The sequence below is a fragment of the Quercus robur genome, chromosome 11, assembly GCF_932294415.1.
Source record: "Quercus robur chromosome 11, dhQueRobu3.1, whole genome shotgun sequence".
In the NCBI taxonomy this organism is placed as follows: Eukaryota; Viridiplantae; Streptophyta; class Magnoliopsida; order Fagales; family Fagaceae; genus Quercus; species Quercus robur.
Window position 1 is genome coordinate 3,961,673 of NC_065544.1, and position 13,984 is coordinate 3,975,656.

General features: G+C 38.4%; 1 protein-coding gene across 1 annotated transcript; it reads left to right on the top strand.

The window, feature by feature from the left end:
* Window positions 1–3,606: 3,606 nt before the first annotated feature.
* Window positions 3,607–4,442, top strand: LOC126704625 (uncharacterized). Its single transcript, XM_050403662.1, has 2 exons — window positions 3,607–3,966; window positions 4,053–4,442. The coding sequence occupies exons 1-2, from the start codon at window positions 3,607–3,609 to the stop codon at window positions 4,440–4,442; spliced, it is 750 nt and encodes a 249-aa protein (XP_050259619.1).
* Window positions 4,443–13,984: the final 9,542 nt, after the last annotated feature.

Genomic DNA, 13,984 nt, shown 5'->3' on the forward strand with positions numbered 1-13,984 from the left:
GTTAAAATGGCATGGTTTGGAGCATAGGTTTGTCAGATGCAGGATTCTGTATTACGATGTTGGCAGCTTTCTCCCTTGCCCTGCCCCTGTACTGAGTTTGCCTTTTCCATCAGGCATTTTGAGAGGTGCGGAGCATAAGATCGTCCTCGGCTATAGCTCTCCTCGACTCAGGCCTTGGGCCCAAAAGCAGAATGGGTCTGGGCCACGAATTATCAGGCCCCACAATAGGGATTAGTTTAGTATTTGGATTAGTAAAGATTAGTATTTAGTTCATTTAAGATTGGTTTCATAGATGCTATCTTTATCTCTTGATTTATTGGAAACTCTACAAAACCTGGGATGATTGAACTCGGACTATTTTTTTTAATTAATAAAATTCATTTTGAACAATTGTTTGTGTTTGGTGGTGATTTCAAACAATTTTGGCACTGTTCTAGTCCTCCATCCAAATGCTTTTTCCCCTTTTTATATTGAGGTCATCTTATATATTTCTAATGTCATTTCTACATCTACTTTAGTGAAAAATGGCTAATTATTATTTCGCACTTCTAGATAATTATAAACTACTTCACAGATTATCAAGACTAGTAAATATTCATATTTTCCAAGAAAGTTAAATATTTTTTTTACAATAATTCAATGCGGGAATATCGATATTTTAAAAATGTCTATATTTTATTACATAAAAGTGTACGTGAAAAAAGAGATAATGTAAGAAAATCTAAACCTGTTCAAGAATATCCATACTTTAACTATGATGTAAAAGAAGGTGGAAATTTTGGACCTGAAACAATCAAAACCCTGCTGAAAAACAGCAGGTGGTTGCAATTTTAAAAACTCAGTAAAAGCAAGCAAACCCATGTGAAAAGGATTAGTACCTATATCTGCAGACCAATATTCCTTTCCAGTCGTATCTAATACCATGAGCCCCAGCTCTTCTGTAGCGTTGAAAACTCCAATGGCATTGATAATTGGGAAGTTTCGGTTGGCAACCCATACAACTGTTCGGTTATCATCCCACTCGTGGTACCATATTCCAACATATCTTTTGTTGCCAGAGCTTCCAGTAGGACTAAAGAATCCAAATTCAAACTTCCCTCCAGCCGAAACCAGAGTTTCTCCATTGTCGATAATCCACTCTCCTGGCCTCATTGTGTCTCTAGCTTCGCAATATGCATAAAAGGAACACAACAGTAGCACGTACAAGATCAACATGGAAGACAGCCTGCAGTTACCAGACCATCTCCTAATATTGGTGCTTGTTCTCATTTGTTCCATCTTGCTTACCATAATTAATGATTAAGAATATACAATATAAATAGAATTGTTTCTCTGTTGTCTGAATATAACGTAACAAGAATGAAAGATGAAGGTGCACATTGGATTCTCAGCCAAAAAAAAAAAAAAAAATGGTGCACACTGGATTATAACGCCTCCTATGTTCATTAGCATTTTAGAACTTTGTGCGGACTTTGGTATATTCAGCCCATTTCATGTTGTTTTGGATGTAAACATTGTGCAAGACCGCAATTTTCAGTTCCTAATCCTACAATATACTAAGGGTCCATTTGAAAAGAGTTTATTTAGTTAAAATTGAAAATTTGTTGCTGAAAGTATATAAAAAAAAGAAGTTAAAAAGCTAGCTACATAATACAATGAGACCAATGAAACCAAAATAAATTGAAACTTTCATCAGCTTCCAAACGGATTTTAATACAAAACTTAATATTGCCACTAAGCTATAGTACAAATGACCCTTTCTCCGATTGAAAGATCACAATTTAAAGGTATGAATGGAATTTAAAGTTCTTGATTACCTATAAGTTCTTTATCTTTACCTCTATTAAAAAGAGAGAATTAACTCTATGTTGTTGAGCACTTTGTTGAGCACCTTGTGCTCACCACCCACCAGGAGGAAGCCAAACGCAAGTAAAAATGCCTTGATGGAACAACGGATCTCCAACGATTGTACATTTTTGTCCCCTTATAATTTTGTTTTGATAAAACTATTTTTTAAGTTTCATTAAATTTATTTTAGCCCTCTAATTTTGCTTTTATTCAATTGAATCATTTGAACTTCAAAATTGATCAATTAAGGCTTTAAATTAGCATCTGTTGCAGTCCTCAGTTAAAAACAACCAAAACAACCAAAACAGCAATGTTTTGGTTTTTCACTTATATTATTTAATAAAAGATATAATATTTTTTTGTCAAAATAATAAAAGCATGATTGGGAATAATAAAACTATCTCACTAAACCAAATCAGGCCGAGGCCACATAATGGAAACTAAAGACCAGTAGCTTGACTAAACAGCGCTGAAAGTAGAGCTCAGAGCACCAACCACGGAAAGAGCCCACCCTTATACACTTGTGCTGCGTTCAATCTCTAATACTCCACTAGAAAACCAGTAGCCTCTCTAGGAATTTGTTCTGGATGCCGTTGGGTTTTTTCAAAACAAAACTTATTTCTCGCATTCCAAATCGCCCACGACACCGTCACCCACTGCTCTAATTCCTGTTGAGCAAGCTTGTCTATCATCCACTTGAACAGAGAGTAAAAATCTGGAGCTACATTCGCGCATTTCTGGATTTTTCCAATGCTTAAGGCCCATACATTTCTGGCTAGCGGGCACTCCCACAGCACATGTTTGACAGTTTCTATACACTGGCAGCAGAGCCCACACGTTGGCTCTACCTGCAGCTTGCGCCTCTGCAGATTTCCCCTTGTAGGTAGAATATTTGAGCATGCTCACCATAGAAATGTATGTACCTTTGGAGGGACATTTAGTTTCCAGATTTTCTTCCACATTGGTCGATCCCTTCTGGTCCTTGAGTGCTCAGTTTGTGCTTGGTCCTTTAATCTCAGTGCTACCTGGTATGCCGATCGCACCGTGAATTTTTTGCTGCCATTTTCCTTCCAAATCAAGCTGTCTCTTGCCGTGTTGTTCTGCAAAGGAATGGACAGGATTTCCATTCGAGTTCTAGAAGCAAGAAGATGAAAGATTTTCTCCCTATCCCACTGCCTAGTCTCGGTGTCCATCAGCTCACATACTAACATCTTTGGCCGAGCCTCCCCCAGGAACACAGACTTATGGGACAACCACTTATGCGTTGACACTTCAATTTTTCTGCCATCTTCAACCTTCCAACACGCTCCCTCTCTAATAATCTCCCTTGCTGCCAGCAAACTACACCATACTATTAAGAAGAAAAATAAGAAGAAAAGTGCTGATAGTGTTGGGGTATGTCAAGTTCACATGGAAAAGGTTAGTAAAGATAAGATGCAGCAGAGATTAGTTGATAAGGAGCAACCAGATGTAGACACATGATTGAGCATTAACTACTTCCGCTTTTGCAGCCACTAACTCCTTAATTCAGGGATCAATTAGTTTTAGAAATTATTATTTTTTTGTTTTTCTCTTTTACGCTTGCTTGTACATATAAAGGCAAAGCTACTTTGTACTTTCTGATTCATTCTCATTCAATGAAATAATATTCTTCTATTTTACCTTTTCCTCAGAGAGAAACAAAGAGAGAGAGAGGTAAAGTGAGTGTTTTTTTTCATTGAATGTGATACTATTTTTCATGGTATCAGAGCTGTAACAATGGCTTCCGCTGATCAAGCCTCTTCGAATCTTGTTCTAGATCCAGTGGATTCTTCGGATTCTAATGAATTGAATCCCAATCCATACTGCTTGAAGAGTGGTGATAATCCTGGTTCTATTCTGGTCACTGAGCTTTTGATTGGACGTATCAATTATCCATCCTGGTCACGAGTAATGGTTATTGCTCTCACTGCCAAGAACAAAATTGAGTTCATCAATGGTGTTATCGGCAAACCAGAAGCCAATTCTCCACTGTACAAAGCTTGGACTCTTGCAAACACAATGGTTCTTTCTTGGATATACAACTCTGTGAACAAGAACATCAAATCTAGTGTGATGTACAACGAGACTACTAGGCAGGTCTGTTGGATCTGAAGCACAGATTTGCTCAAGGGAATGCCGCCAGGATCTACTCACTATAGAAGGCAATTTCTCACATTCCTCAGAACAATCTTTTGGTGAGTGATTACTTCACTAATTTCAAGACACTTACTGATGAATTGATGAATTGTGATCCTTTGCCTGAATGTTCTTGTGGAGCAATGAGGATTTTGACTGAAAAATTTGAGAAAGATTGTGTAATGAAGTTCTTAATGGGACTGAATGAGAACTATGCTGCAATTCGAACTCAAGTCCTCATGGCTGAACCAATGCCTGATCTGAATAAGGTGTATTCTATGGTTCTTCATGAGGAAATGCAAAAGAACATTAGTTCATCCTCCTCCTCTGAGATTGAAGCAGCTGCTTTGTATTCTAATGTAAGTGCTAAGCCTAATTCAGGGAATAGGTATGGGAATCGAAAGGAAAGGCCAATTTGCAGTCATTGTGGCATTTAAGGGCACGTTATTGACAAATGTTACAAGTTACATGGCTATCCGCCTGGATATAAGCCAAAATGAAAATCATCTTCAGCAAATCAGGTTTCCAATTTTATTCCAAATGATCAATTGGTCATGTCAAATTCTAGTTCCATGTCCACCACTGGTTCACTGGAGCATCAGGCTATGAAGTGCCCTATCACTCAAGAACAATGCCAGCAGCTAATGGCCTTCTTGAACAGTCAATCTTTGGATGGATCTCAGGTTGGAAGTTCTCATCAGGCAGCCAATGTGGTAGCAACAAGTCTTCACTCTCAGGCCATGGTTCAGCACCCTCTAATGCCAAATTTCACAGGTAAGGTTCTAATTTCCTCTTGTGCCTCCACCTTAGATCTTTCACATTCCATTTTTTCTTCCCAAAAGGTTAATAGACTAGCCTTTTCTGCCAATACTTGGATATTGGATACTGGAGCTAGTGATCATTTTGTTCATTCTGTCACTAGCCTATCTACCATAACTTCCACTATAGAAGCTTATGTTCAATTACCTAATGGAGAGACTACATTAGTAAGTCACATTGGCACTGTCATTATCTCAGAACATTTAATCCTTGAAAATGTCTTGGTTGTTCCTTCTTTTCACTTCAATCTCATTTCTGTTAGTCAATTGGTCAAGTCCTTGACTTGTTGTTTCATCTTTCTTGGTGATATGTGTTTTATCCAGGACCTTCTTCACTGGAAGATGATTGGTCTGGGTAAAGAACTTCAAGGACTTTACTTTCTTCAAGACACTGCAACACAGTGCTCTTCTCAGATTACTACTCCTTTACCTTCCATTGCATCAGCTATTCGAACTGGTCTTTGGCATATCAAATTGGGTCATCCTTCTGATCAGAAATTGTACATATTGAATAAAACTGTGCCTATTGTTTCTTGTAATAATAATGAACCTTGAATGGTCTGCCCTTTGGCAAAACAAAAGAAATGACCTTTTCCTGCTAGCCAGCATGTTGTGGATTGTGCCTTTGCTTTAATACATATTGACATTTGGGGTCCTTTTTCTATTCCCACTGTTGATGGTTATAGATTCTTCTTAACAATAGTTGATGATTACACTAGATGTACTTGGCTTTATCTTTTAAGGTTCAAGTCTGAATGTCAATCAATTTTAAGGAATTTTTGTTCTATGGTTGAAACACAATTTGACCTCAAAGTTAAGATCATTAGATCAGACAATGCAGCTGAATTTGTGATGAAATCTTTTTATCAAGAAAGAGGAATTATTCATCAGTTGAGCTGTGTTCAAACTCCACAACAAAATTCTGTTGTTGAGAGGAAGCATCAACACCTCTTAAATGTAGCAAGAGCATTGAGGTTTCAGTCCAATCTGCCTTTACATTTTTGGGGTGATTGTGTGTTGACAACATCTTATCTGATTAATAGGTTACCTTCTTCCCCTTTGAATCACAAAACCCCTTATGAAATGCTTTTCAAAAAACCACCTTCCTATACTTATTTAAAGGTTTTTGGTTGTTTGTGTTTTACTTCTACTCTTTCTCATAATAGGCACAAATTTGCTCCTAGAGCTAAAAAATGTGTTTTCTTAGGCTATCCATTTGGCATTAAAGGATATAAAGTTCTAGATATTGACACCAATACCTCCTTTATTTCAAGGGATGTTGTTTTTCATGAAAAAATTTTTCCCTTTGCCTCTGCTTCTGTTCAGGTAGATTCTGATTTCCTTGTTTTTCCTAAACTTGTTTTGGATTGTGAATCTAATCCTATATTTGATACTACTGAGCATTTTGAGTATGATGACTCTTCTCCAATTTAGGATTCTGCTCCTATTGTTAATCCTGAGACTGATACACCTATTACATCTCCTACTATTGCCTCCAGTCCTAATCAACTTCATGATTCTTTTGTTTATGATATATCTTCTTCTAGTAAACAATCAGCTCCTGTTTCTAATGATATCATAGCTCAACCATCTATTCCTACTGACGTCATAGCTCCACCTCTTAGAAGGTCTACTAGATCTCACAAACGCCCTATTTACCTACAAGACTATTCATGTAAGTCTTCTGCTCTTGTTCCTAATGCTGGTCAGCCTTATGACATTAGGTGTCATCTCACCTATGCCAAACTTTCAACCAAGTACAAGGTCTTTGCTTTAGCAATTTCCAATTCTAACTCTGAACCAACTTTCTATCATGAAGCTGTGAAATTTTCTCATTGGAGGGATGCCATGCAGGCAGAGATTGAAGCTCTTGAAGCTAACAATACTTGGTCTGTTGTGCCTCTTCCACCTAGTAAGGTTGCTATTGGTTCAAAATGGGTTTACAAAGTGAAATATCACTCTGATGGCACCATTGAAAGATACAAGGCCAGGTTAGTGGCCAAAGGATATACACAGAAGGCAAGCGTTGACTATAATGAGACATTCTCTCCTGTGGTTAAGTTCATTACTGTGAGGTTAGTTTTTACTTTAGCTGCTGTGAAACAATGGCACATTCTTCAGCTTAATGTCAACAATGCATTTCTGCATGGTGACTTGCTTAAAGATGTTTATATCTCCCTTCCATTGGGGTTTCACAGCAAGGGGGAGACAGAAGGTAAGGGGGAGTTTGTTCAGGGTGCTCAAGGTTCTTTAGTTTGCAAACTAAACAAATCTTTGTATGGTTTGAAGCAGGCATCCAGGCAATGGTTTGCCAAACTTTCTAATGCTATCTTGGAATTGGGTTTTGTTCAATCTAAAGCTGACTATTCACTTTTTACTTTTACTAAAGGTTCTGTTTTTGTAGCACTGTTGGTATATGTGGATGACATACTCTTGACTGGAAATGATGAGTCCTATATTACTCATTTGAAGGGCATGCTAGACACTAGGTTCAAGCTCAAGGACCTAGGACCTGTCCAATATTTCTTGGGGATAGAAGTAGCTAGAAGCAAGACAGGAATAGCTCTAAACCAAAGGAAGTATGCATTAGAGATTTTACAAGACATTGGCTTAGCTGGTTCTAAGCCTTTCAATACACCCCTGGAGCAAAATATTAAGTTGTCTAAAACCAGTGGGGTTCTATTAAAGGATCCTACACAGTTTAGAAGACTTGTTGGAAGGCTAATGTACCTTACCATGACTAGACCAGACATAACATATGCAGTACACTTGCTCAGCCAATACCTCAGTAAACCAAGAGAGCCACACTTGAAGGCAGCTTTTAGGATTGTTCAGTACTTCAAAGGATCACCAGGGCAAGGTCTTTTTCTTTTCAGCAATACAGATTTGCACTTAAAGGCATTCTGTGATGCGGACTGGGCTGGATGTCCAGACACTCGTAGGTCTATAACAGGCTATTGTGTCTATCTAGGGGAGTCTCTAATCTCCTGGAGGTCAAAGAAGCAAGGTACTGTTTTAAGAAGTTCAGTAGAAGCTGAACATAGGGCCATGGCTTCAACTACTTGTGAGATTGTGTGGCTGAAGCAGCTGTTAAAGGATCTTCATGTAGAACACAAAAGGCCATCACTATTGTATTGTGATAATCAAGCAGCTCTTCACATAGCTGCCAATCCTGTATTCCATGAGCGCAGCAAACACATTGAAATAGATTGCCATTTGGTTAGGGAAAAGATACAGAGAGGCATCATCAAAACTTTTCATATTGTAGGGGTTAATCAAAATGCAGACATATTTACTAAACCCCTGGGATTTCCAGCTTTTTCAAAGTTGGTAGCAAAGTTAGGAATGATAGATATCTACAAACCTGCTGCAGAGTCAATAGAGGTTCAAGGTAGCCAATCAACCACAGCAATAGTGGCTACCTTGAGGGGGAGTATTAAGCAGAAAAATAAGAAGAAAAGTACTGAGAGTGTAGGGGCATGTCAAGTTCACATGGAAAAGGTTAGTAAAGATAAGATGCAGTAGAGATTAGTTGATAAGGAGCAACCAGATGCAGACATGTAATTGAGCATTAACTACTTCCGCTTTTGCAGCCACTAACTCCTTAATTCAGGGATCAATTAGTTTTAGAAATTATTATTTTTTTGTTCTTCTCTTTTACGCTTGCTTGTACATATAAAAGCAAAGCTACTTTGTACTTTCTGATTCATTCTCATTCAATGAAATAATATTCTTCTATTTTACCTTTTCCTCAGAGAGAAACAGAGAGAGAGAGAGGTAAAGTGAGTGTTTTTTTTCATTGAATGTGATACTATTTTTCACATACATAAGAGGGATTGTGGCCAAGAACTGCATCCATTAAGGACCAATTAGGGAAATATCTTGCTTTATACACCCTATAAAAAAGAGAGTGGGTATTATGGATTAGGTGCCATGCTTGTTTAGCTAGTAAGGCTAGATTAAAAGCTTAAAAATCTCTAAAACCCATGCCACCCTTTTGTTTAGGAGTGCAGAACTTCGCCCAATTGATCCAATGGATTTTCCTTTCCTCCTTTATTTGGCCCCACCAATATTTTGCCAAGGTAGAATTTATGGTATCACATAAAGACTTGGGGATTTTGAAAATTCCCATAGTGTGTGTGGGAATTGCTTGAGCCACTGTTTTGATTAAAATTTCTCTTCCTGCCTTTGAAATGTATTTTTCTTTTCCACCCCATGACTCTCTTTGAGATTTTCTCCCGAAGCTCCCTAAAAGTATTCACCTTTGACTTGACACCAATGATTGGGAGGCCCAAATACTTTTCACAATCCTCCATAATTCTTGCTCCCATCATTCGCTGAATATTCTTTTAACATTGGGCCTTGTATTACGGCTGAAAAAAAATAGAAGTCTTCTGCCTATTAATTGTTTGGCCAGATGCTTCCTCATAACACTGTAATAGCCGAAGGAGTTGTTGGCATTCCTCTATAGTAGCCTGGAAAAAATGAAGCTGTCATTTGCAAACAGAAGGTGAGATATTCATATATACCCCATTATTGCTAGATAAAATCCCATGAAGATTTTTAGCTGCAACAACGTGTCTAATCAAGGAGGACAGGCCCTCTGCACATAAAAGGAACAAGTAAGGGGACAATGGGTCTCCTTGCTTTATACCTCGAGATGGATTGATGTATCCTTTAGGCTCTCCATTAATAAGCACTGAATATGAGGCAGTACAAACCGTTTCCATAGCTAGCTGAATCCACCGAACATCAAACCCCAATTTGATCATAATGTTTCTGAGAAAACCCCATTCCACCCTATCGTATGCCTTGCTAATACCCAGTTTGATGGCCATCTGCCCCTTTCTCCCTGTTCTTTTATTCCTCATCCTGTGCAAAACTTCAAATGCTACTGTAGTATTATTAGTAATTAAGTGGTTAGGAACAAAAGCACTTTGTGAATCCGAAGTAACATTGGGCAAGATCAATTTTAACCGGTTTGCTAACACTTTTAAGACCAATCTAGAGATGACATTTGTAAGGCTAATTGGTCTATAGTCAGCAATTGTTTTAGGCTAATTTATCTTAGGTATGAATACAATGTGGGTATAATTCATTTTTCTCAAGAAATGACCTGAGTTCAACATAGACAACACAACTTCTATAATATCACTCCCTACTATATTCCAATATTTTTGAAAAAAGTATGGAGACATACCATTCGGGCCTAGAGACTTTGAAGGGTGCATTTGGAAGAGAGCCCACTTGATCTCATCAGGTGAATAAGGTTGGAGGAGTGTTTGATTCATAGCCGGAGTGACAACTCGATCCACCTTGTCCAAGACTGCCTCCATCCCATTCGGATTTGTAGTGGTGTAGAGCCTCTAAAAATATTCCTCCGCTACCCTCTCCTTCTCTTCATTGATGTGCACCATCGCCCCCCCTCATCCATAAAACCAGTTATGTGATTTTTTCTGTGGGGTTGGTTGGCTCGTTGATGGAAGAATTTTGTGTTCTTGTCACCTGCAAGTAACCATGTAGCATGTGATCTTTGTCTCCAAGATAACTCCTCCTGATATAATAGGGTACTGATCTCACCTTTAATAGCTTGAATCATGACTAGGTTGCCAGCATCATTCCTTGCCTTTAGTTCCTCCAAAAACCTTTCCTTTTCTTCCATCCTTGTCTTAAAACTTCCCATATTCCTACTCCATGCTACCAAGGCCGATCTGCACTCCCTTATTTTTGAGAAAAGTTTAAACATGGGGCTGCCCGAATAGGTTCCTCTACTCCAAGCTTCACGAATAATGCCCTCACATTCTGGATGTGTAGCCCATCTTTCTTCAAATCTATTTGGGAACTTCTTCCTCCTTCCATTTTATGTATCCCTTTGCAAATTGAGTAAGATTGGATCCTGGTCTGAGTATGATGCTTGGAGATGCCTTACTATTGCCTGTGGAAATAATTCCCTCCATTCAATTGTTGCACAAGCCCTATCAAGCCTCTCTTGAACAAAGCTTCACCCCATCTACCATTTCTCCAAGTAAAAATATTACTTTGATAACTAATGTCCACTAAACCACAATGGAGCAATGCACTTCGAAACTCATCCATGAACCGAGGATGTCTTGGACGACGACCTTGCTTCTCCAATGAACTCAAAATTTCATTGTAGTCTCCAATGCATACCCACGACACAATATCTCTAGAGTGTAAGTGTTTCAAAAGACCCCAAGACTCACGCTTTCGTTGTTCCTCCGGTCTGCCATAGAAACCCGTAAGTCTCCAAGGGGAGTTTGGGTCAGTCATGATACGAGCATCAATGTGGTTCAAGGAATAGGTTTGGACATCTAAATTAACCTCATCCTTCCAAAGCATGGCTAATCCACTCCAAACACAAGGAAGAGCAAGCAAGTTATCGTATCGTAAATCAGCTTGAATTTTTCTCATCTTGTCCATCGTTTATTTTGTCTCCATCAAGAAAAAAACGTTGGGAGCTTTCTCCCTCACCAAGTGAGAGAGCACTGCACCTGTACAGGGGTTCCCAAGCCCCCTGCAGTTTCAACTTATGATTTTCATTGTGCTTGGCGGGGCTGGACATCAACCTCCACCATTGTGCATGGTTGATCATTGTGTATACCCTTTGTTTTTTTTCCTTCCACCTGTGTTACCATCATTTTGTGCAGCCCCACCCTTGTGTTTTTCCCCCCACTACTTCATCCCTTTCTTCACTTGAACACCCTTGAGTTGGTGTTTTTGTTTTCACGGCTCTGTCTCTTTTTTTCCACTTTCGAGTTTTAGTTCCTTGGGCTTTTTTCATATCACGTGTGAGGCCACGTGACACATTAAACTATGCCTCAGCTGCCAGGGTTTCAGAATTTGATTCTCTAGGGATACCCTCATTATTTTCTTCCATAAACGTAACTGGCACCATTACTAATTTCTCTCCTAAAATCTCGGTTTCATGTTCCCCCTCAAAATTATCCGTTAGCATATACATATAATTATGAGCGTGATCCACGCTGATAATAGCTTAATTTTGCATATTTATATCATTATTAAAAAGCATTATCATACTTATTTAGAGTTAATTCATACATTTTATAGTTGATTTTGGAATAATGCTAAATAATCAATTTTGTGCTTAATTGAATTTTAATGCATGAATTTGTCTTTTGTAGGATAATGAAATTAAATAAGTGGATTTGTGCAAAAAAGAAAGATAATGGACTTTAATTTTACAAGGGCCATGATGAAGTCAAAGAAGGCCAACCCAATTAAATTCAAGTCCAATTGGAGCAAGGTATCAAAGGAAATTTGTACCTAATCCAAATGGGAATTCAACTTGTAATAGGATTCCTTGACCTATTTAAAGGCTCTTTAGGGCAAAATTTAGGGAGGAGCTGCTGTAGAACATAATTTAGGTTTTCTTAAAATTTCTTTACAGTTTTTAGAGTTTTATTTATGTTATGGCTTGCTAGAAGCTTTGCTAAGGCAAGGGGTGAAACCCAACCGTTTATTGGTATTTTCTTAACAATTATTTATTGGTTTTAATGCTTATGTTTTTATGTTTTTGATTGTTTTACTCATCTAGAAAAGTGTTTAGTTCTGTATAATTCTTTGATTTATCATAGACTCCGAGCACGTTAAATGCTTAGTATTCCCTGCGAACTAATTCACTAGTTTTGTTTTGCCAAAAATCAATCAATTGCATGAAACTACCTTAGCCAATTAATTCTTGAGTTTTCATTGTTAAATCATCCGACTAAAATCATCATTCGTATGAATTTTAGTTGAGTTATAAAATAAATATTGTTAAGACTACCAATAGATATGTTGTGTGTGGATCCCTAAACCTTAGCGCCTTAATATATTGTTATTTTCTCTCATTTTAAATTACTTTCACTAAACCATCAAAAATCTCTTCAGTTAAACTTTATTATTATAGTTTTATTTTCTTGTGGTTTGCTAATCAATTCCCTTTTTCCTGTGGATTTGACCTCGGACTTACCGAGTTATTACTTCGCGACAATCCTGCACTTTGGAGCATTATTTAAGTCGCAGCACATGCTAATCTGATTTACATCGGATGCATTAACTCCTTTCTCCATGAATTGATTCTCATCAGGTTCAACACTTGTAACAGTTCGCCGAAGATCAGCATTGCTGTTAGTTTCACCCATCTGTTGCTCTCGTGGTGGTTGTGGCTGATCCGTAGCTTGGTCCTTGGCCCTTTCCGTATTACGTCGTGGTGGACTTGCTTGTTTCTTCCCTCTTGGACCCTTTGCCACTCTACTTCCAGCCCTGAGCCACTCTCCATAAGGCTTGTCTTCTTCAATGCTTGATATTGGATGATGGCAGTCCCTAGCTTTATGTCCAATTAATCCATAGTTGAAGCACAAGCCAACCAATCGCTCATACTGGAATGCGATCCACACTTTATCCCCCTTCGGACTTAGAACTAGAGCACCTCTCTTGATTGGCTTCTTCAATGGCAATTCCACCTGAATGCAAAGAAAACGGGCTCGGTCGGCTACAATAGCCTTACAGTCAACCTCCAGTACCTTCCCAATACTCTCTCCAATATCCTGGCCAGCCTCCTTAGTAATAAGATCGAACGGTAATCCCCACACCTGTACCCAGATTGGTATGCACTCAAACTCCACTGAGTAAGTCATCATCCCTTTTTCCCATCTTCGTAGTAACAATATTTGGTTATCAAAACTCCACAAACTATTTTTTAGAACTCAATTCAATTGACTTTCCATAGAGAATTTAAACTGAAACAATCTGTTGCCAACCTCCGTGATCTTCAAGTCTTGACCAAATTTCCAAATTGACCAGAGAAGATTCTTAGCAGCTCGAGTGTTTATCGTTTTCATCATTAGGCTCAAAGAGCATTCTTTGAGTATTTTCGCACGATTGTTTGATCGAACCTTTATGATTTCTCCCTCCTCCTCTGTCAAGCTTATTCGCTGAATTTTGTCTATGAAATATGAATCCATGTGTGTGAGAGGAATTCCTATGACAAATCAAAGTGTCTGGTCATTGGATGGAAAGAAACAACACCCCGATAAAACTAGTGAGAACAATAATACAACAACCTTAGCTCCCACTCACCACAGTAAGTAAGTGAAGGGAAGGAAATACCACTATCCCTACTAAGTGGAAAAAAATCT